The following is a 22,241-nucleotide window of genomic DNA, read 5'->3' as shown; positions in this document are numbered from 1 at the left end:
TTATAATAAAGAAAAATCTTATTATATGAAATATCTTGGTCTATTCCCCCCCTCTCCTTTTTCTTTCTCCCACTACATTTCCCTTTTTTCTATTGACTCCATTTTTACACCATATTTTATCTTCAAATTCAGCTTTCCCCTGTGCTTCAACTATAAAAGCTCCTTCTACCTGCTCTATTAACTGAGAAGGTTCATGTGAATCTTATCAGTATCATTTTTCTATGCAGGAATACATGCAGTTCATCATCATTAAGTCCCTCATATTTGCCCCTTCTCCTCCAATCTCTATGCTTCACCTGAGTCCTGTATTTGAAGATCAAACCTTCTGTTCAGCTCTGGCCATTCCAACAGGAACATTTGAAATTCCCCTGGTTCATTGAAAGTCCATCTTTTTCCCTGGAGGAGGACATTCGTTTTTGCTGGGTAGTTGATAAAAACATTTTAAAAAGATTTTATGTTTTCTTTGAGTTTTACAATTCCCCCCACCCTAATCTTACTCCCCCCCCCACAGAAGGCAATTTGCTAGTCTTTACATTGTTCCCATGGTATACATTGATCCAACATGAATGTGATGAGAGAGAAATCATATCATATCCTTAAGGAAGAAACATAAATTATAAGATAGTAAGATCAGACAATAATATATCAAGTTTTTCCCCCTCTAAATTAAAGGCAATAGTCCTTGGCCTTTGTTCAAAATCCACAGTTCTTTCTCTGGATACAGATAGTATTCTCCATTGCAGACAAACCCAAATTGTCCCTGATTGTTGTACTGATGGAATGAGCAAGTCCATCAAGGTTGATCATTACCCCACTCCATTTGACTTTTAAAGTCCTTTACAATCTAATGCAATCTATCTTTCAAGGTTTATGGTATGTTATTCTCCTTTACCTACTCAACAATGTAATCTTCTTGTTGATTCCAGAGACCCCATAATGAATTTCTTACTTTTTCCACATAAAAATACTATTTTCATTCAAAGATCAGCACAAAGTGCTTCTTAAAGGAAGCTCATTCCAGTCTTTGAGATTATTAGAACCCTCCTTATTTCTCCACTTGTTCTTTTCTTTTTTGTATATTCATTTATTCATTCAATAGACTTCAAAAGATTCCTGTTTTAATTTTCCTTCTAAGATCAAATTCTAGGATTCATTTATTCTCTATAATGATGCAGATAAAACCCTCTCCACCTTTTAGTAACTAATCATTATGAGACATGGTCACCAAAATCATTGGTTATCAACTTAATCATGAAGCACTTAACCTTTAGCTATGGTTAACCATTGAATGAAAAATTATATACTCTTTAAATCAACCTGTAATTGAAGCCTTTGCCTCTTGCCAGGACATTTTGTGGTCACCTCCCAGAACCTTCGAAAACACAGTCCTTTATATACCATAATGAGGCATTATAATACTATATATCCTTGAAAATAAGGCCTAGCATGATTTTTCAGGATGCTCATAAGTCTTACTCCAAAAGGAAGTCCCAGTTAAGATTTTTCAACTAAACAGGCACATTTAACATATCTTTTGCAACATATGGATATATTGAAATATAAAATAATAATATTAATATATAATTAAAAATAAATAAATAATATTATTTACATTAATCCTTAATGATAACATAAATTATAATTATTTATAATTACTCAAGCAGATGTTTTTGGATGAGAAGTAAATGCTGATGTAAACAGATGAACTTGAAACTTATTGCAGGATCACCCATAGAAGCACAGAATAAAGTACACACTTGATAACATCTGGAAGGATTATGTTTCAGACATTTATGTTCTTGAAACCAAAAAAATATGGTGCATACAAGCAATTATAAGGAGGTGGGCCAATTCAATGCTGTTCCTTGTTTTTTGAAGTGGCCAAAGACATGAAGAACTTCCTTTTTTTTTTTTTGTATTTTTTTGCAAGGCAATGGGATTAAGTGATTTGCTCAAGGTCCCATAGCTAGGGCAGATTTGAGCTCAGGACCTTCTGACTCCTTGGCTGGTGCTCTATCCACTGCACCACCTAACTGCCCCATGAAGAACTTCCTTGCAGAGAGAAGGGTAGATCAAATAATGATTCCCACATAAATGACTATCTTCAGACTCTTGATATTGCAATAAACAAGCCATTCAAGCCAGTTGCACATGGAAATCAATGACTCCATTGAAAAATAGAAATGGAGGGGAAACTTTGTGAAGTTTTGTTTGCAAGAGGCTTGGGTGAAGAATTCATGGGATAGAATCAATTACAGCCATGTTGCTAATGCCAGGCCACATGGACAAATAGTGCTTATTTAAGGAGAGTTCTGTGGTTGAGCATGAAAAACTGGGGTCAATAAAGAAAATTGAGTCACAGGAAATTCAGATTGGAATTCTGAGTTTGGAGAGTTTTGATGATGTTCCAGAAGATGACATGACTGTATTTGAATAAATGTAGATTTTTGTTCATGAATAAAATTTAGATTTTTGTACATGAATAAATGCAGATTGTTATACATGAAAAAAAAGACATACCCTGAAAAATAAGCCAAATTTAATATAAGACCCAGTCTTACTTTGGGGGGGAGATATGTTAGTACTTTAGTGTGTGCAATTCAAAGTCTAATCATAATATTACTTTAGTAGTTGAGTGATTTCATCCATATGGGCACTCCCTCTACTGGTACACATTCCAGTTTTTCTACTTCTTTTAATTCTGGGAAATTCTTGCCTATGTTTTCCCATAATTTTCCATAGATCTATGAAAGTTGCTGGAAATTTTTCCTCTTGTTCTTTTAATGACTTGGGAGAACCAGTGGATCTCCCAGGGTGACTCTTTGATAGTTTCCACCCTTTTCTTTTTTTGTTAGATAAGTTCTGCCAATTTAATGCTGTCATTCATGCATAAATCATTTTTCATAATACTTTAAAACATGAATCTATCCATTCAGAATTTTTCCATGCTTTCTGTGTCATTTTAATTTTTAAAATTTCCAAAACTATAGTACTCTGTAATTAGAGTTATAGAAGATCACTGAGGAAATATTGGTGTTAAAGAAACTATTTTGTGACAATGACCAGTTTGATATCATTGAAACTATTGCAGAGCATTCCAAGTGTGATCCAATCCATATCAGTCATGAACCTAATGATCCAGAAGTATATCACCATTTGGATTTTTTTATTCATACAAGCACTGCAACCATAATAATAATTTAAGAGAAGAACTAAGCTATCTCATCATCTAGGGACCAATTTCTGTTCATAGGCCTCTCCAATTTTATCTAGACTGGTCTTGGGAAGACAGACACCCAGTCCATCACTTAGACTCCATTGGAAGATTTTCCAGCTTTTTTTGGTATATGCCAAAAGATGTACTCCACTGGCATTGCCTTTGAAGACTTACATGCCAAGTTGAGGACTTAACTATATCTCCTTGTTTCAACAAGCACAAGTAAGGAAATCCAGTGTTCATTTCTACCCTGATTTAGAATAGTTTTATGTATACATGTCTCATTTCTCATATTGGACTGATATTTGCTTAAGGGAATTGATTAAATCTATTTCTTCCTTTTTCCTTTACTTCCAATCTCCCCCCCCCCCCCATTGATATCTGAGTAGTTTGGGATCCAAGCAACAGTTAGAGGGCAATAAACATTTGTCGAATTGAAATGCAGAAATATAGGATCCATTAATTTCCACCAAACGCTTCAGTGGTTGACTCAGAAATATTCTGGCTTTGAAGTTTAAGAAAAAATATTTTTTATATATGCATTTATTTATCCAGACAAACAAATGGATGATCATTGGTTGGGACCGACAGAAATAGGTAAGTTCGAATGTAGGCTCCAAGTCTCAAAGTTGGAAATTTTCATATCAAGTTTAATAGCCATGTTTCTGGACTCTGAATTTTGGTTATTTGGTATGTCTGTTTATCTGCAAACTCCGGGTTCTTCAGCTTCTTTTGCTCCCAGCAAATATTCCAGAAGCCCAAAAAGAGACAATTCAGGGGCAGCTCCGAGTTGGTGTGGTTTACAACAAACCCCCGCTGATCTTCTCACCCATACTCCGGGTCCTCTTAATCCAGACTGAAAGTGGGTGGTATTATCCTGTTCAACCCGCCTCACTCCCGCCCTCCAGCTCCCGCCCCCTGCAGGGGAGTGAGCTCAGGTACTGGAGGAGATGGTGGTGGTGTTGCTGATAGAGAAGCAGGGGTGGGGGTCTGGGAGACAGACAGCTGGTTTTATAAAACGGTGGAGACGATCATGTATGTATATGTATGTATGTGTGAGAAGGTACGTAAAAAGGAATGTATGTTCCAACGAGCACCCGGCACTGGCAACCCAGAGCTCTAAATAATTGATTCCTCTTCAGTCGCATCATAAAACAGGAGGAACCTTTGAGGAGGAGCTAGAGGAAATGTTGCTCCAGCACCACGGACAGCTCTAGATCAGGTTGAGGCTGGACTTTGCAGAGCTCATCCTTGTCTTGGTCCTGGGACTAAAGGTGCAGAGACCTTGGCCAGGCTTGATATATTCTCAGTAAGATTTAGAGAAGCTGGCATTGTGTTTGTGTGTGTGTGTGTGTGTGTGTCTCCGAGGGGAAGGCGGGGGTGGGGGAGAAGAGGTACTCTTTCCCCCAGTCAAAGTCTCGGGCTTGAGCTGAGCTTCTGCATCCCTCCAAGAAACCAGCCCTGAATAAGTCCCCAAGTTGGCGTGGGGGGGTGCACCTGCCCCCTTCTTCCTCCTAGGCGGCGGCAGTGGCGGGAGCAGAAGCAGCAGCAGGAGCGGGAGCGGGAGCCCGCCCCCTCCCCGGGCTGTGCGGAACACGTCCAGGGACCCCCCCCCCCTTTTTTTTTGCCATTGCTGGAAAGCATTGCAGGGAGTCGGGCGCGCCCTTCTGATTCTGAGCTAGGAGTAGAGAATCTGGAGCTGGGACCGAATGTGGAACTGGACTGCAGGGAAGCTAAGAGCAACCTTTCCTTCTGATTCTCCCACTCTTCTCTCCTCCTCATTTGGCTCTGCCCTCTGACAGAAAACGCGGGGATCCCCTGCCATCTCCTCCCCCCGCCCCACACGCACGCTCACACGGGTGCGCGCGCCCCGAAAGGCTAGGCTGCGGAGAGGGAGCTCTGTGGTGTTGGAATAGCCGAAGACTCATCGTTGCTTCTGTCCAGAGAGAAGCAGAGCGTGGAATTCCCGGGCACAGATTCTGAGAGGAAACGTGTAGCCACTAGGAAGAGCGGGGAAAGAAGACAGGGACTGGGGTGGGGAGGGGGTCTTGGCTGGCTCATGGGGGCCGAGGAGCACTAAAAACTGGAGCCGCGGAGCCGCGTTTTTCAGCCCCGGAGATGACTTGGAAGAGCTGCCTTTGGAAACTATGTGGAGGGTGGCTGCGGTGAGTATTGCTACGAGAAGCGGAGCAGGGGCGCACGGACCTAGGGAGCTCTGCTTACACTTAGATCCAGAACCCCCCCCCCCCCATGGGGCGAGGGGATGTGGAGGGATAGGAAGAGAAGGATGGCTGGACTGACGGAGAGGGGATTCACTATGTGGGATATTAAACACACAGGGAAGGAGAGCCGCTGTTTTCGTGGACAGCCGGACTCTTGGAGTGCTTTTCCGTTTTCTTCTTTCCCAGTCCTTACTCCTCCAGTTCATTAGAAACTCAACCAGGTCTTACCCCTCCTCAATTTTTATTCTCCTTCCCCTTCTGCTGGATCTTGCTGCCTCTCCGACGCGCAACTCCTAGCTACTAGAGATGATGAGGGACCTCAATAACTCCTTATCCCTCAGCCTCCAGGCTCAACAGAATAGGACTCCCCCCACCCCCCTCCAGTGTTGTTGCTAGCACTGCCGGGGGGTAGCGTCTGAGCCCCATTTGGTTATATCAATGGGAGCCGAGCTCGGCTCCTCTTTAAGGTCAAGCTTTTCTCAGGCATGTGTTGGTACATTTTACGCACACCCCCCAGGTTGCATTTATTATTTTCCTTTTCTCTCCCCTACCTCGGCAGAGCCCTGCTGCAAAACCTCCGGCTGGGATAGCCGCCTCCAGTGGGGGCTATGCGGGCAGCGCCGGACGGCCAGAGGAGCGCGCCGAGGCGGCAGGATGGGAGAGCCCCCTAACCTCGGCTGCTGCTGAGGCGGCCGAAATGCTCCACTGCGCAGCGAGCCCCACCGCAGCCTCGACCTTCTCCGGCGATCCTGGTACGTCCCGGCGGGGGAGCTGGGGACCGCAGGGTTGGGGGAGAGAGAGGGGGGAAAAAAGGTGGGGAGAGCGAGGAGAAGCTAACCGCGGGAAGAGGGATAAGTGGTCGCCAGGGGGCGCTGCTGCCCCGCTCTCTGCGCCTCCCCTCCGCGTGGGGAAGCAGGGACTCGCCAGGAGTTAAAGATGAACTTCGCAGGGCTCCGCAACCCTGGTGAGGGGCCGCGTGGCTGTGTACGCATAGGTGTGTGCGTGTTCAAAGGCGTGTGTGCACACACGTGTGTGTGCACGTGTTTGCCTGTTGTGCATGCACGCACGAACTCCGGTGGGCATTATTACATTTATGTGTGCACCTGAAGAGTAGGCTGTGGGCTATGTTTGTGGTGTCGAATCACCTGTCTGCACGGGATGTATATGCGGATACATACAGGTGAATGCGGCTGTGCGCCAAATTGCATGGTGTGTGTGTGTGTGTGTGTGTGTGTGTGTGTGTGTGTGTGTGTGTGTGAATCTGAGGGAATATGACTGGGATCGTTTGCTTGCCCACATATCTTAGCATCTGCCCCATGGACCGACCCGCACCCATGTATAGCAATGTCTTTACAGTAGGATAAAACCTGGTGTAAGCTTCCCCTTTCCTCTTCCTCCCCTCCACCCCTTACCATGCTTCCCTGCAATCGTGCTTTCAGCCCATCAACTCCCCCAGAACAGAGACGGACCAGAGAAAGCCACTGGAGAGGAATGAGCCCTGTTCTATTCTGGGGTTGCTGGTTACAAGGTCTCGTATCAAGGTATTCTTCTAACTCAGGACAGCCCCTTACTCCCTTCCCACTCCATCTGCGGACCTGGCTCTGCTCTTGCGGAGGAAGGGTGAACCTTTGCTCAGTAGCTGCTTCTCACTCGGGTCTCGTATGCGCTGCATTGAAGGGGGTGGGAGAAAAATCTCTAGCTCACTCCAGCAACATCGCAAGGCGTTCCCTCATCCCAGACAAGGAGTGCAAATTGTGTGCGTGTGTGTGTGTGTGTGTGTGTGTGTGTGTGTGTGATGGAGAAGGGATAAATGACTCCACAAGTAGGATCAGTTTGAGGTTTAAGATTCCCAGAGGATCTTCCTTCTGGGTAGGGGAAGGACAGGACCGTGTCCTGCCCTGGTTTGTGGAGAGAGAAGTTTGTGACAGTTTGAGCATGTAGCTTTCCTTGAGATGGGGGTCCTCATTTTGCGTGCACCCTCTCCTGCAGGGATCGAAGCTGGCGACCATGGGCAGACTGGGCTATTGGGCGTTGCTGGTGTTACCGGCTCTGCTGGTGTGGCGGAGCCCAGTACGAGCTCGCGCGGAGAAGGGGCCCCCGGCGTTGAACATCGCGGTGCTTCTGGGTCGGAGCCACGATGTGACAGAGCGGGACATACGCAACTTGTGGGGCCGGGATCTGACAAGTGAGCTAGCGCTCGATGTGAATGTGGTGGCCATGCTGGTCAACCTTACAGACCCCAAGAGTCTCATCACCCATGTCTGCGACCTCATGTCTGGCGCCCGCATCCATGGGCTAGTGTTTGGGGATGACACGGACCAGGAAGCGATCGCACAGATCTTGGATTTTATCTCTTCTCAGACCTTCATCCCTATCCTGGGGATCCATGGTGGTGCCTCCATGATCATGGCTGATAAGGTAATGGGGGGTGAGTGGGCTACGGATGATAAAGAGGGTGAGATGACTGTCCACACCCTTGCAGTTCAAAAAGGGGAGGGAGTGGGTGGAGAACTCCACCTAGGGATACAGCTGGAGAAGCTCAGGATGAGATAAAAAACCAGTGTTGTCTCCTATTTGTCTACAAGAGTGAGTGGACATTGGGTAACAGTCATGGGATTTTGATTTGAAGCCCAAGGGATGAAACAATCAGGAATGTATTCCAACTTCCCTCTCTCAAGGAACAAGGAGAGCTGACTGCTTCATCCCCTGTAACATTTTCCCTTTCAAGAAGTAGGGTGTAAATACTTGTCTTACTATAGTTTCACTGGAAACAGTTTCACTAGCTCTTGAGGAGAGTTATGAATGGAAAGCATTGAGACTGGAAATTAGGATGAGGGTATTTATTGAAAAAGATAAAGACTGGGTGAATTTTGTACACACTATATATGGAAAATACATACTATTACTCCCCATAATGTTACTGGTACTAAAAATGCAGTTGAGTTGAAGATGAAGAACCCATTAGACTTGGGAAAGGGGAAGGATTGATTTAAAATGTCAAGGTAGCTTATTAAAAAGAAAAAGTTTTGTGATGGACTGGTGAAGGAGAGGAGGTGAAAGGAAGACTAAAGGGAATGCTGAAGCAAAATAGTTATGATATAACCAAAGTTGGGGACTTGGTTAAGGCAGACAGGGGAAGGGAAATGATCTGAGTGTTCCTAGAAGAAAACAAAAAGAGAGACAGAGCATCAGGTTGAGGGACAGAAGTGAAAATAATGAACTGTCAGAGATAGATGAATTCATATACCACTCCATTGGGATCATGGAACTTATGGAACATGAGGTAGGGCAATGAAAGATTAATTTACTTGTTACCAATAGTGATCTCTTAAACAGATGTCCTTAGACAGGAGGAGATATAATAAAATAACCCTTTGAGATTTAAATAGTACTTTTCTTTTGAAATTCTCAAAGTACTTTCATCACATCAAACCATATTCTCCCTTTGCCTCAGGACCTAAATTAATTTTTCTAGGCTACCAAGGTGCTGTTTTTTTTAATGTACTGCAACAATAGCTTATTAAATATTCATTTATAATACATTATAGAGTGTTAAGGGTGGGCTACACCCAGAGGATATTTGGTTTTGTCCTCATGACTTGTGCGGCCTTCAATTTTGTTTTACCTTTTTCTGAGGTGCAGCAATGCAGATCTTTGGTGAAGGCAAAATATCCAGTCTTCTTTGAAAGAATATATAGAGAAAAATGTCCCAGGCAACATATAGATAATGAAAATACAAGGGGTAAGAGAAATAGAATATAATTAATAAAAATCCTCATTGGGAAAATGCTCAAAAAAGACTAAGAGAGGGTTAGCAAAGTACATATTGGGGTCCACAATGATGAAAACATTAGAGTTGGCCTTCAAAGGACTGAGATATGGTCAAGCTTGGTGGAATGGGGAGACCAGAAAATAATTGGGAGGTACTGAGATGAGGAAAAAAAATGAAACAGACACTGGCAATGAAAAAGGTGAAAAAAGTTAGACAAAGGGTAAGAGATAGGTGGTGAACATTCAACCACTTTAATGAAATGGTTCCCAATAGAGAGAAACCTAGGATTGTCTGAACACAGAGGGGGTCTTATGGGGCCCTAATATGTCTTTATTCCATTTGTCCTTTATGTAAGCGATTTGGAAAGTACCAGTTCTCTTGATTAGAAGATCGTGGAATACATAAGTTCTGTATGCTGTCTATGAAGATGAAATATTAGAAAGTTGGCTACAAAACCAATTTTATAAAATCTAAATTCACTTGTTTGGGTGCTGATAGACTAAAAAATAGTGACTGTCCAAGTTATAGAACATGTCCCAAATTTAGATCTTTCTACACTGAGAAAAGTTTTCTTCACTTTAGATCAGACTAATCTAATAAAGCCCCAAATTATGTCTAAAATAATTATTTTCACATCTAAACTAGCTATATAAAGGGTACTAGTTTATAAGAACAGAAGTTAACTTAATTAACAGTTAAAACTGACACATATTCAATTAGGTCCGGATTAGTGCAAATAATGACTACCATGCAGTGATTACATTATTTGAATTTGCTCTGTATATTTCCATTGGACTGGAGCCATTGACTGTATTTTATATAATTGTAACTTCAAATAATGTGAGAATACAAATAAATACATGTGATTATTTCAGGAGATTCATTATTCATACTAATTGGTATCTAGCTGTATGTTCCACATGCATGCCCTCTGGTTTCTTGCACCTTTGAGAGAGAAAAATACCATAAACATAAAAAAGTACATAAACTAAAGTAATTCCAGTCAACTGTGTACAGTATGGGGAAAATGGGTGGGAGAGAGAAGAGATTCCAATAATTAAATGTTATTCTGTAATGGAATTTTTGAAGTTGAAAATTAAAAACTTGAACTTCAAAAAGGGAATAAGCCTTGGTGTGAAATATCAAAACATAGAATGAAAGGAAAAAGGTCTTTGATCGATGAATGGAAGAGAGGAAGGGGAAAGGAACCTAAAGAAAAGGTTGAGGTAAGTTGGTTGTGCTCTAACTAGAAATGGAAACCTGGCTAAATTACAAAAAGAGAGATATGATATGAAAGGTCATAAAAAAAGAGAAAGGATGGATAATCAGGTTGACTGATATAAGGAAGAACGAAATTAAATAAGCCTGATTTTTGTCCTTGAGAGCACCACTGGGTGGTATTAATGACTAGGTTAAAAGATTATTCAGTTGGCAATTGATAAATTGTTAATTGTTGCTTTAATCAAAAGGTAATTTTTTTCTCGTAACTTATTTAGGAACAAAGAGGATGCTACTACTTCTTAGAAGCAATTTTCTGGAGCTTAACTCAAGCTGCCCTGTCTTAGCAGGAAGAACCTTAATTAATTTAGGGAGAGTTGTAAAATGGTTCATAACAAAGACATGTAGGGGTCTGTCATTTCACTCCATAGGCAGTAGCATTCCCAGGAACAAAGCAAAACCTGTGGGCATAGTGAATTATGTAAATTTAGATGGCAGAAAATCCATTAATGATCATTAATTATCAGTCCTGGTTTTAGCTATGTCACATATCACAGAATAACATGAATTCTGTAGGTAGTAGCCACAATTTTTGACTAATATATTTGTGTTTAATTTTTCTTCTGTATAGGGAATATGTAATTGACTATCTTCAAAGGGCTGTTTAGTGAATTTGCTATTATGGAACATTATAGGATCATAGGATTAAAGATTCAATGCTGAAAGCCCTCAGATCTAGTCTAACTCTCATTTTACAGATCAGGAAACTGAGGTCCATGACTGGTTACAAAGGTCAGAGGTAGGATCTGAACCCAAATCCTCTGATTCCAATTCCAGAACCAATACTCTTTCCACTGGATAGAGTCGGCCTAACTTTGGGAAAATGCTTTTGAAGGAAAGTGAGAATTTTAAAATCTAATCACATGAAGATACCTTGATGCAGGAGACATTCTGTAAACAACCTGACCATGTTAGCAGTCTATTTTTGTTGTTGTTCAGTTGAGTCTGACTCTGTGACCCCCATTTAGGATTTTCTTTGTAAAGATACTGTAGTGGTTTGCCATTTCCTTCTCCAGCTCATTTTATAGATGAGGAAACTTAGATGAATTGGCTAAGTGACTTGCTCAGGATCACACAACTAGTAAGTGTCTGAGACAGGATTTGAACTCAGAAAGATAAGTCTTCCTGACTTCTGGCCTGGCACTCTAGCCTCTACATCACCTAGAAAAAATTACAATGGTAAGTTCTTACTAAGTGAGTTTTTGGCACAATTAGGAGTTTCCATTTCTAGAGGCCTTTCATAACATTTTAATGTCAAGGTTGGGGTTGGGGTACTATGATAGTAATGGCCACATGCCAGAAATATAGGGCAAGAATTGGAGTAATAACAGCATCAGCAATAACCTTTTACATAACATTTCTACTTTTGGTCTAGATCCAGGATTGCATTGGTATAGTGAATGTCTATTGTTGAAACTCTCCTCGATTAGTGCAGACCAGCAACTTATTGAAAGGAAAGATAGAATTTGAAACTCAAAATTATAAAACAAGGTTAAAAATCATTTTAAATGTAATTGGGAAAAAATAAAATGCTATAAAAAACTTGTTTGTAATTAACAGTCTTAGGATATTGTCTGGTTTCACTAAAAGGATGAGAGATTCTCTCATGCTCACATAGCCAGTAATTTACTAGTCAGCACTTGAATTCAGTTCATACTGAGTCCAAAGGTGACCCTCTACTCACTAAACTATGCTACTCTCATGTAATAACCATGACAATAGCTACTAGAATTTACTCAGTACTTAAGGATTTGCAAGGTTCTTTAGCATTCATTATCTCATTTGATTCTCACAACAACCTTATGAAAAAGGTATTATTATTATTATTATTATTATTATTATTATTCCCATTTTACCAGTAAAACTCCCAAGGCCAAGAGAAATTAAATAAGTTGCTGAGCTTCACATAGCTAATGTGTGACAGAGAAAGGATCTGAATTCAAGTCTTCCTAACTCCAAATATACCACACAATCCATAACCCCATATAAAAACTTGACACTTCACATACATTTTCTTATTAGCTGGAACAATACATTTTCCACTACAAAGACATTAATGGAGATATTGTTAGAACAGGGACTAGGCTTCTATCTTCAAGCCTCTTTGTGAAGCAGAAAGGTTGTTACCATAATTTCAATCTTCCCCACAGACACTGATTAAATCAATTACTTTGGGAACTCTTATCAAGACCTGGGAAATCCTTCAAACCCAGTCACCAATTGACTGGTTGATTTGGGAGATTCCGAGACTGCATTTCTTTTCTATTCTCTTCTGAATCTTTATATATATTTTCTAATTAACTGTAACAACACATACACTTCCACAAAGACATCAATGGAATTATTTTTGTAGCTGGGACCATCAACAAGCTAGCTTTGATCTTTAAGTCTCTTCAAGCTTTTGAAGAGAAAGAAAGTTTTAAGTGCATCATGGTTTTGCCTCTGTAATGAAAAAAAAAACGGCATCATACAAGGAAAACAATCTTCTGACCTCTATAAAAATGGATTTTTTAATATGCCTATTATAATGGCTTAGTGGGAAAAAAACAAAACAAAAACCTTGGCTTGAGATTTAGGAGATCTTAATGGTGTTACTGTATTTGCCATTAATCATCTCTTTAACTTTAGGCATTTCATTTCACTTCTGTAGAGCTCAGTTTCCTCATCTTGAAAATAAGGAAGTTGAGTTAGATGGTTCCTAGAGTTCCTTCTAGTTCTAGAAGGAATACTCTAGAATACTCTAAGAATAGTATTGTGATTTCTCTAGCAAAGAAATTGACAGTATTTCCCAAAGTCAAAATGGTCTGAAAGACCATGGTTTCAAATATATTACCTGGCATAATTTAAAAAAATATATTTTTTTTGCAAATTGTGGTATCCTTCCTCTATCTTTTAAAGTGGCTCTTTCCAGTTGGGAGGTCTGTTTGAATTGAAAGTAAAGGGTAAAATTAAATTTTAATTTTGAATCAATTAATAACCAGCAGCTATTTAGCACTATAGTTGCAAAGTGCTTTATAAATATTTCATTTTATCCTTATAACATTTCTGGGAAGTTGGAGACATTATTATTCTCATTTAACAGTTGACAAAACTGAGGCTGACAAAGGAAAAATGATTTGTCCAGGCATACACAACTAGTGTCTGAAGTATTTGGCCAAGGCAGGATTGAAACTAGATCTTGCTGACTTAGAAACTAAACATTTTATTCCTTGTCATGCCACATAATAATAAATATAAAGAATAGCAAGTATAACAAAAATATAAAATATTGACATATAGATGCAAAACAAAGTATTATTGGAGAAAACCAAAAGTAATCAGGGCAATCAAAGAAGGCTCCATGGAAAAAGTTACCTTTTGTATTAGCCTTTAAAAACTGAATAATCTGGCAAATCATGACCAGAAGTGATGGGGAGGCATTGCAATCATAGGACAGTGTGTGAAAGAAAGCTATGAAAATCTGAAAATACATTTCATGTTTAAGCAACAGAAATTAGGTGAATTCCACTAGACAAAAAAATGTAGTTTGAGGAGAGGGGAGTGAATATCAGCATTTATATATATGCACCAAGAACTGTGCTAAGTACATCTATCTATCTATCTATCTATCTATCTATCTATCTATCTATCTATCTATCTGTCTGTCTGTCTGTCTGTCTGTCTGTCTGTCTGTCTGTCTGTCTGTCTGCCTGTCTGTCTGTCTGTCTATTATTCCCATTTTATAGTTGAGGAAACAGTAGCAAACAGATTGTGACTTATTCAGAGTCACAGAGCTATTAAGTTTCTGAGAATGGATTTGGACTCAGGTCTTCCTAATTCCAGACTCAGTGTTGTATCTATGGAGCCGCAATACAGTACATGGATGAAAGTTATTTGCTATTAGGTTGTGTACAACTCTTCATGATCCCCTTTGGAATTTTCTTACCAAAGATACTAGAGAATTTTCCATTTCTTTCTCTAGCTCATTTTATAGATAAAGAAACTGAGGCAAACAGGGTTAAGTGATTTACTCAGGGATACACAGTAAATTTCTGGGGCCACATTTAAACTTGGATCTTCCTGACTCCAAACTCAGTGCTTTAGCCACTGAAGCACCTAGATGACCTAGATGAAAGCAATATGAGATAAAGAAATTATACAGTGATGTCTCAAATGCCTAGTGGAGGAATTTGAACTTTATTCAGGACACAATTGGAAGACATTGAAAATCACTGAGGCAAAGAGTGATATAGCTGTTATTCAGTCTTTTTCAGTCATATCCCATTCTCCATGAACCCTTTTAGGGGGTTTCCTTAAGATACTAGAATGGTTTGCCCTTTCTTCCTTTATTTTACAAATGAGAAAATTGAGGCAAACAGGGTTAAGTCATATGTGCAAGATGTATGAGGCCTGATTTGGATTCAGGAAGATGAGTCTTCCTGATTTCTAAGACCAGTGCTATATCCATTGTGCCACCATAATTAGATCTATTCATCAAGGTTACTTTAATTATGGTATGAAATATAAATTTAGATTAGTGGAAGAAGAGTGTGAACAAGTACCAGACAGGCATTATGGAAGTTTAGGAATAGAATAATTAGGGTCTACACTAAAGTGTAGCAATGACGATAGAGAGAAGGGTATAGAAATAAGAAGCATTGTGAAGGTAGAATCTCTTGGTTACTGATTGGGTGTAGGAAATAAGGGAGACAGATAAACACTTGTCATGTTTTAGAATGGTTTCTCATGTATTATCTCATTTTAACCTCACCACACTTGCCTGAAAGATAGGTAGATAAGGCATAAAGATCTACTCCTACCCATTTTGCTGATAACTGGACCCCAGGAGGATGGTTATTTAGCTTGTCTATCACAAATTTGAGATTAGAATTTTGGTGTGCTAATACTCTGGCCAGTATTTTCTCTTAGACCATTCTGTCATTTTTACTTAATGTTTCAAAACCAAGGAATTCAAGTATGACTCAAGTTAAAGTTTCAAATTTGAGAGACTTTTGGCACTTCGTTGATTTAAACAATGTATTTAATATCTTCCTTGGTGAAATCAAGATAGAAAATAACCTTAATCAACTGGAAGTATAAATCAAAACTATGAGATGAAATTTAACAGGCAGACACATGAATTTTTTTTGGGTTTTTGTTTTATTAATTAGTTATGAAATTATAGGATGGGGATTATGTTTGAATATAAGATTCTCTGAATAAAAATTTGATGTGGTGGGGCAAAAACAAAAACAATGCTCTTATCTAAAACTCATGTACTGTGTTAAGTAATAATATATTTTATTTAAAACACATCTAGAGAAAGGTAACCAAAAAGGTGAAGAACATATTTCAGTATAGAAAATATCACACAAGGACAATTTTCAGGGATTACAGGGAATAGAAATGCAGAATAGGAAGGATGCAGAGGGGACAAGAAAAGTGCCTGGACATATAGGAAGAGTTATCAGTTTTGAAGAGGGATGAGACTTTTATCTATTTTGGAGACCAGAACAAAGGCAAATGTGTAGAAATTTTAAAGAAGCAGAATTTTTTGGGATAAATTTAAATAACTTTTAGAAATAACTTGAGATTGTTGAAAGGGAATATTTGTTGTGTACATGTGCATATATTTACCCTGATTGAATGACAACTTCCTGAGGTATTTTTGTATTTCATTTTTAATACCTGGCATATTAGCATAGTACCTAACATGAAAGGTGCTTAATAAATGCTTACTGAAAATTAAATTTTAGATATTGAGCTCTAATCACTGGAAATGTTCAAGAAGTGGCTGAATGTCTATCTATGAGGGACACTGTAATGGAATCATTAAAAGACTGGATTATCTCAAAGATACCTTTCAAAACTGGGATTCTAGGATTCTCAGTTCATTTCTTCTTTTTTTTAAACCCAAGATCTTCCTACAACACCATCCCTGAGTGTTTTTGGTCTTTGGGATTTAGCTGAAAACTAATATCCTCACTTTCACCATTGTGTGAGTAATCCAGTATAAATTTTCTTGGCATAGAGGAGGAAATTTATGATCTCTGACTCATCACCTCAATTCTCAGTGGACTTACATCATCTTGAAGGGCAGACAATATTTGAAAAGTAGCACATACACATGTGTGTATGTATATTTATATACATATATATGTAGGTCAGCTGGCATATTTACTCATGGAGCTATTTCTAGCTGGAAGCATATCTACCCAGAACAATGTTTAGAATAACTGCTGAGATTCTTGAAATGGTGTTTGAGCCACACCATGTAAACAGTAATTATTACTGATTAAAATGTCTCTTGTTTCTCTACATTTCACTTTGGAAGTATGTTTGCATTACCTATTCATAAGTATCTCCTTATTGAATTTTATTTTAAAAATTTTCATTTAAAATCCTGATTTTGATAGGAATGATTGTGATTATTATTCCTCTTTCCCTAAATGAACACAGGAAAAAAGGACAAAGAACTGGTTTTAAGTTCCTCCCCCTCCCTCCCTCCCTCCTTCCCTCTCTCCCTCCCTCCCTCTTTCCCTTCCGTCCGTCCTTCATTCCTTCCTTCCTTCCTTCCTTCCTTCCTTCCTTCCTTCCTTCCTTCCTTCCTTCCTTCCTTCCTTTCTTCCTTTCTTCCTTCCTTCCTCCCTCCCTTACTTCTTCTCTCCTTCCCTCCCTTTGATTAGTCTCATGACTTCACTCAGGCTAGAAATGCTGTATATTCACGAGCCTAGTTCTACTGTTGATGGCTATGGGAGCTTTGACCTGGTCCATTCTGAGCTGACCCAATACACCCTTCCTCAGACCTACTGTCTCCCCACTTTTCCGGGCTTACCACATTGGTGCCAGACTTAACCTAATCAGCTTTAGACCTACTGCAACTGAAAATTCCTGAGTTTAAACTAAAGCATTCTATCAACCTTAGCATCCTCCAGGAGCATGGAGTATAGTCTAGATCCAACACATCCAGCAAAGTTGATTTTCTATATGCTTTAATCAAGATATCCTTCCATAAGGTTTGCAAGAGTTTTCCAAATAAAAATCCCTAAGAGGATATAGAGATAGTAGATGAGAAAGACTGAATCAAAATTGAAAATGACAGTGAAGTGTATTACTGTTGGGATAGAACAAATGGCATTGTGGAATAAGGTATAATATTAAAGAATTCCAATTGGAGAGAGGGATGGGGAGGTGGGTTAGCATGGGTCTAATTCTTCCAATGGAAATAGATTTAGATGTGTAATTCCTAATAACATAAGTTCAAGAAACATTAGTTTACCCCTCTCTAAATGTGAAAAGGCATACTTTACTGTGTGGATTTAGTCTGCAAATGATAAAATGAACAGGAGTGTTAGTGTATTGGAAAGAATACTGAATTTGGTGTCTGAAGGTCTGACTTGTAGCCCATTCTTCCCCTTACTGTATGAATGATCTGGAAACAAATCACTTATCCTCTCTGAACATCATTTTCTTCATCTGTAAAATAGATATAATGCTTACAACACTTTGTACTAGTTATGTCAAAAGCATTCTATGAAATGATATGGAAATGTGAGCTGTTATTGAAAGTTAAAAGATTTTAATAAATTATACTGGTCCATTTTCTAGTATGTGTTTATTTTGAAATGTTTCTTCCCTAGTATTTAAGTATATATACAAACTTATGAAAGTTATCAACATAAAAAGTTATTTTTTAATGTTAAGTATTTATCACAAAGAATACATTTTCAATAAACTTTTAATGAGCACCTACCATTTCAAAGGTATTGGGCTAAACACTAGAGATACAGGGACAAAACAACAATCACCAGGTATTTTTCAAACATCATACTGGCATCATCACGTTTTAAGGTATTGGTGTTTCTCAGCATAAAATGATTTGGGGGAATGTGATTTTTAGGACATGCTGGTAGATGGTAAAGAGAGTTCTTTGGTGGTAATTTTTGGATCGACTACTATTGTCATAGCTTGCATACCATAATTTTGGATTATTTATTTGTCCTGGAGAAGAAAAGGCAAATTAAGGATTTTGTAACAATTTTGTAACAATTATAGTGACTGTCCTATTCCTCACATTTTATTGGAAGCTAAATTTCTAGTTCACATAGAAAGGAATTCTTCATTTTTTTAGTATCATAGTTTCCTTGGGCAGTCTGGTGAAGTCTAAACATTCCTCAAAGTGATGTTTTTAATTACATATGATGAGATACCTAGAATTATATAAGAAATGAGTTACTGAAATAATGATAATCAAAATATAGAAAAGAGCAAGTTCATGGACCTCAGGAACCCCAGAAGACTGACAGTAATGTCCTAAAATCAAAGACTTGAAGAATTAGAAAGGACCCAATAAACTAATTACTCATAGAAAGTAATATGGTTCAGTGGAAAGAACATTGACTCTGGAGTTAAAAGACCTAGGTTCGAACCCCAACTCTTGAATGTCCAATGACTACTATTTTATAGGACCTGGGGTAAGTCACATAACCTCTGTATAATTTTCTTTTTCGTTTTTTTAGGTTTTTGCAAGGCATTGGGGTTAAGTGGCTTGCCCAAGGCCATATAACTAGTAAGTTGTCTGAGGCTGTATTTGAACTCAGATCCTCCTGACTTCAGGGACAATGCTCTATCCATTGCGCAACCTAGCCACCCCTAATTTTCTCATCTAAAAAATGAAAGTGTTACTTCTTTTTTTGTTCAGTTGAAATTTATTGAACTGAAATGGATTTTCAAACTTTTGGAAGCCATGGAAACTTATGCAAAAATATTTTACAGATCACTAGTCAGATATTTTTTTCCACTTTTGTTTATTATTTTTCTCATTGCTACAGTAGTCTTGTAAAAGTAAACATAATCCCCCTCCCCTCACAAAAATAGAGAAATCTCAAGAAAAAGAAAATGAGAGGGGGGGGAAGTGTATTCAGATACTATCAGCCCTGTCTTTTGGATGGATTGCGTTCTTTATCATAAGTCCATCAGAGAAATTGCTTCAGTATTCTTTTCTACAGTTGCTACTGTTAAGCTTTGTTTTCTCCATCCTATTCCTCCCCCCCATTTATTCTATTCTCTCTCTCTCTACTTTCACCCTGTCCCTCCTCAAAAGTATGTTGTATCTGACTATCCTCTTTCACAATCTTTCCTCTCTTTTATCACCTACATGCCCCTCCCCTCCTCCAGTTCTCTTTCTCCCATCCTTTTTCTTTCCTTTTTTCCTCTAGGGTAAGATAGATTTTTATACTCAATTGAATTTGTTGTTTCCATTCTGAGTCACTCTTTTTTTTAAATTGATATTTTATTTTTCCAATTACATGTTATGAAAGTTTTCAGCATTCATTCACATACATATGCATATTTTTAAGTTCATAATTTCCTTTCACCCTCCCTTCCCAGTCTCCTCCCCTCAGCAGCAGTCAAATGAATATTATGCATACACATTTGTGTTCAACATGTTTACAGATTAGTCATTTTTGGTATGAGGAATTAGGATTAAGGGAAAAGAAAGAAAACCATGAGATAGAAAAGAAATATGTAAGATAAATTTTTAAAAAGTGAATGAGGTGTATTTTCAGATTCTGAAGGTTTTTTTTAATTTTGTTTACTTTCCTCTGGATGGGGATAGCAATGTCCATAGCCAATCTCCTAGGGCTGTCACTGCTGAGAAGAGTTGCATCCATCAAGGTTGTTAGTCAATTTCTATGAGAATGAAGGCTCACTCATTGCCCTACAGCTTTCCCACTTCCACTGCATTGCAAAAGCTTTTTTTTTTTGGTTTCTTTTATGTGAAATAATTTAGCCCATTCTACCTCTACATTCCCTTTCTCTCAGAATATTCCTTTCTCATCCATTAACTCCATCTTTATAATATGTTATAGCCTTGTATTCAGCTACTCCATTCCTTGTATATATATATTCCTTCTAACTACCCTAATAAATGAGAAGGTTCATATGAATTATCAATATCATTTTCCCATGCAGGAATACAAGCAGTTCAGTATCATTAAATCCATCATAATTTGCCCTTCCCATCCACCTTCTCTATGCTTTATATGAAGAGCAAACTTTCTGTTCAGCTTTGTCATTTTAACAGGAAAGTTTGAAAGTCCCCTATTTCTTTGAATATCTATCTTTTCCATAGAAAAAGTATGTTTAGTTTTTCTGGGTAGTTCATTCCTGGAGGTAATCCAAGCTATTTTGCCTTCTGGAATATCATATTCAAAGTCCTACAAGCCCTTAATGTAAAAGCTTCTAAATCTTGTGTTATAATGTCTGCAACTCCATGATATTTGAATTGTTTCTTTCTGCATGCTAGTAATATTTTCTCTTTGACTTCCTAATTTGGAAATTTGGCTATAATATTCCTTGTGATTTTCATTTGGGTATCTCAAGAGGTGATTGGTGAATTCTTTCAATTTGTATTTTACCTTCTGTTTCTAGGATATCAGGTTAATTTTATTGGATTATTTCTTGAAAAATGAAGTCTAGGTTCTTTTCTTGGTAGCCCAATAATTTTTAAATTATCTGTTCTGAAGCTGTTTTCCAGGTCAGTTGTTTTTCTAATGATTTATTTCACATTTTCTTCCAGTTTTTCATTCTTTTGGTTTTGTTTTATGGTTTCATGATTTCGCACAAAGTTATCAACTTCCCTTAGCTCCATTCTACATTTGAAGGAATTATTTTCTTCAGAGAGATTTTATATCTTCCTTTCCATCTGGCCAATTCTGTTTTTTTAAGGAATTCTCTCATTGACCTTTGGGGTTGCTTTTTCCATTTGAGCTAAACTAGTTTTTTTAAGATGCCATTTTCTTTAATCTTTTTTGTATCTCCTTCACCAAGCTGTTGGCTTGGTTTTCATGATTTTCCCACATCACTCTCATTTCTCTTTCCAATTCTTCTTTCACCTCCCTTACTTGATTTTCAAAATCTTTTTTGAACTCTTCTATAGACTAAGACCAATTCATGTTTTCCTTGGAGACTTTGGATACAGAAACTTTGACTTTGTTTTCTACTGAGTGTATATTTTGTTCCTCCATAGGGCCAAAGTAATTGTCTATGGTTGGATTTTTTCTTGTTGTTTGCTCATTTCTTCAGCATATAACTTGATTTTAAGTCTTTGTTAAGGTGAGACTCTGCTACAAGGATGGAGAATGAACTATCCAAAACTTCTGAAGGGTTTTGCAGTTGTCTTTAGGGGTACCCCCTAGCGACCTCAATTCCTTCAAATTCTCATGAGAGGCTCTGACTCCTCTGTTGGCCTATGCACTGATTTATGGATGACCACAAGCACTCCCCTCTGCCCTTGAACTGTGAGGAGGTCCCCACTCTGCTATGGCAATAAAATCCTTTATCTGAACCTGGGTCCCAGACTATAGCCTAGGTCTTTTTTTTTCTTTTTTTCTTTAGGTTTTTGCAAGGCAAATGGGGTTAAGAGCCTATGTCTTTTCACAGGCAAAACCACAGAATCCTACCTCAGGGATAGATAAGAGATACCTCTGCAATTTCCACCAAAACCCTTATTATCTGTGGGCTGAGGATTCTGGAATTAGCTGTCAGCTGGGGGGGCTTCCTAAGCTGCTCCTGGTCCCCAGGATGAGGCCTGTACTAGATTGGGTTCCCCTCTCACTCTGGTGTGGTAGAATTATCCCACTGAGCTTCCAAGTTGTCCTTGCTAATCTCTGAGCTGAGAGGTCTGTAACACACTATTGCTCCTTACCAACCCAGATGCCCCCAAGGACCCAGGTGCCCTGTGATTTGTTTATGGATGGCTGGAGCTAGT

The 22,241-nt window shown here is 38.8% G+C and overlaps 1 protein-coding gene across 1 annotated transcript in view; it reads left to right on the top strand.

Moving 5' to 3' along the window:
• Positions 1-7,174: 7,174 nt before the first annotated feature.
• Positions 7,175-22,241, top strand: part of LOC141495249 (glutamate receptor ionotropic, NMDA 2A-like) — a 366,543-nt gene continuing 351,476 nt past the window's right edge. The window contains exon 1 of the mRNA XM_074196375.1: positions 7,175-7,857. Within this exon, the coding sequence (XP_074052476.1) occupies positions 7,447-7,857 (411 nt within the window). The 5' untranslated portion in view covers positions 7,175-7,446. The remainder of the gene's footprint in view (positions 7,858-22,241) is intronic.

Source organism: Macrotis lagotis, chromosome 8 (assembly GCF_037893015.1).
Source record: "Macrotis lagotis isolate mMagLag1 chromosome 8, bilby.v1.9.chrom.fasta, whole genome shotgun sequence".
Lineage (NCBI taxonomy): Eukaryota > Metazoa > Chordata > Mammalia > Peramelemorphia > Peramelidae > Macrotis > Macrotis lagotis.
Note: the sequence above shows the minus strand (reverse complement) of the source record. Positions and strands in the feature narration are given on the sequence as shown.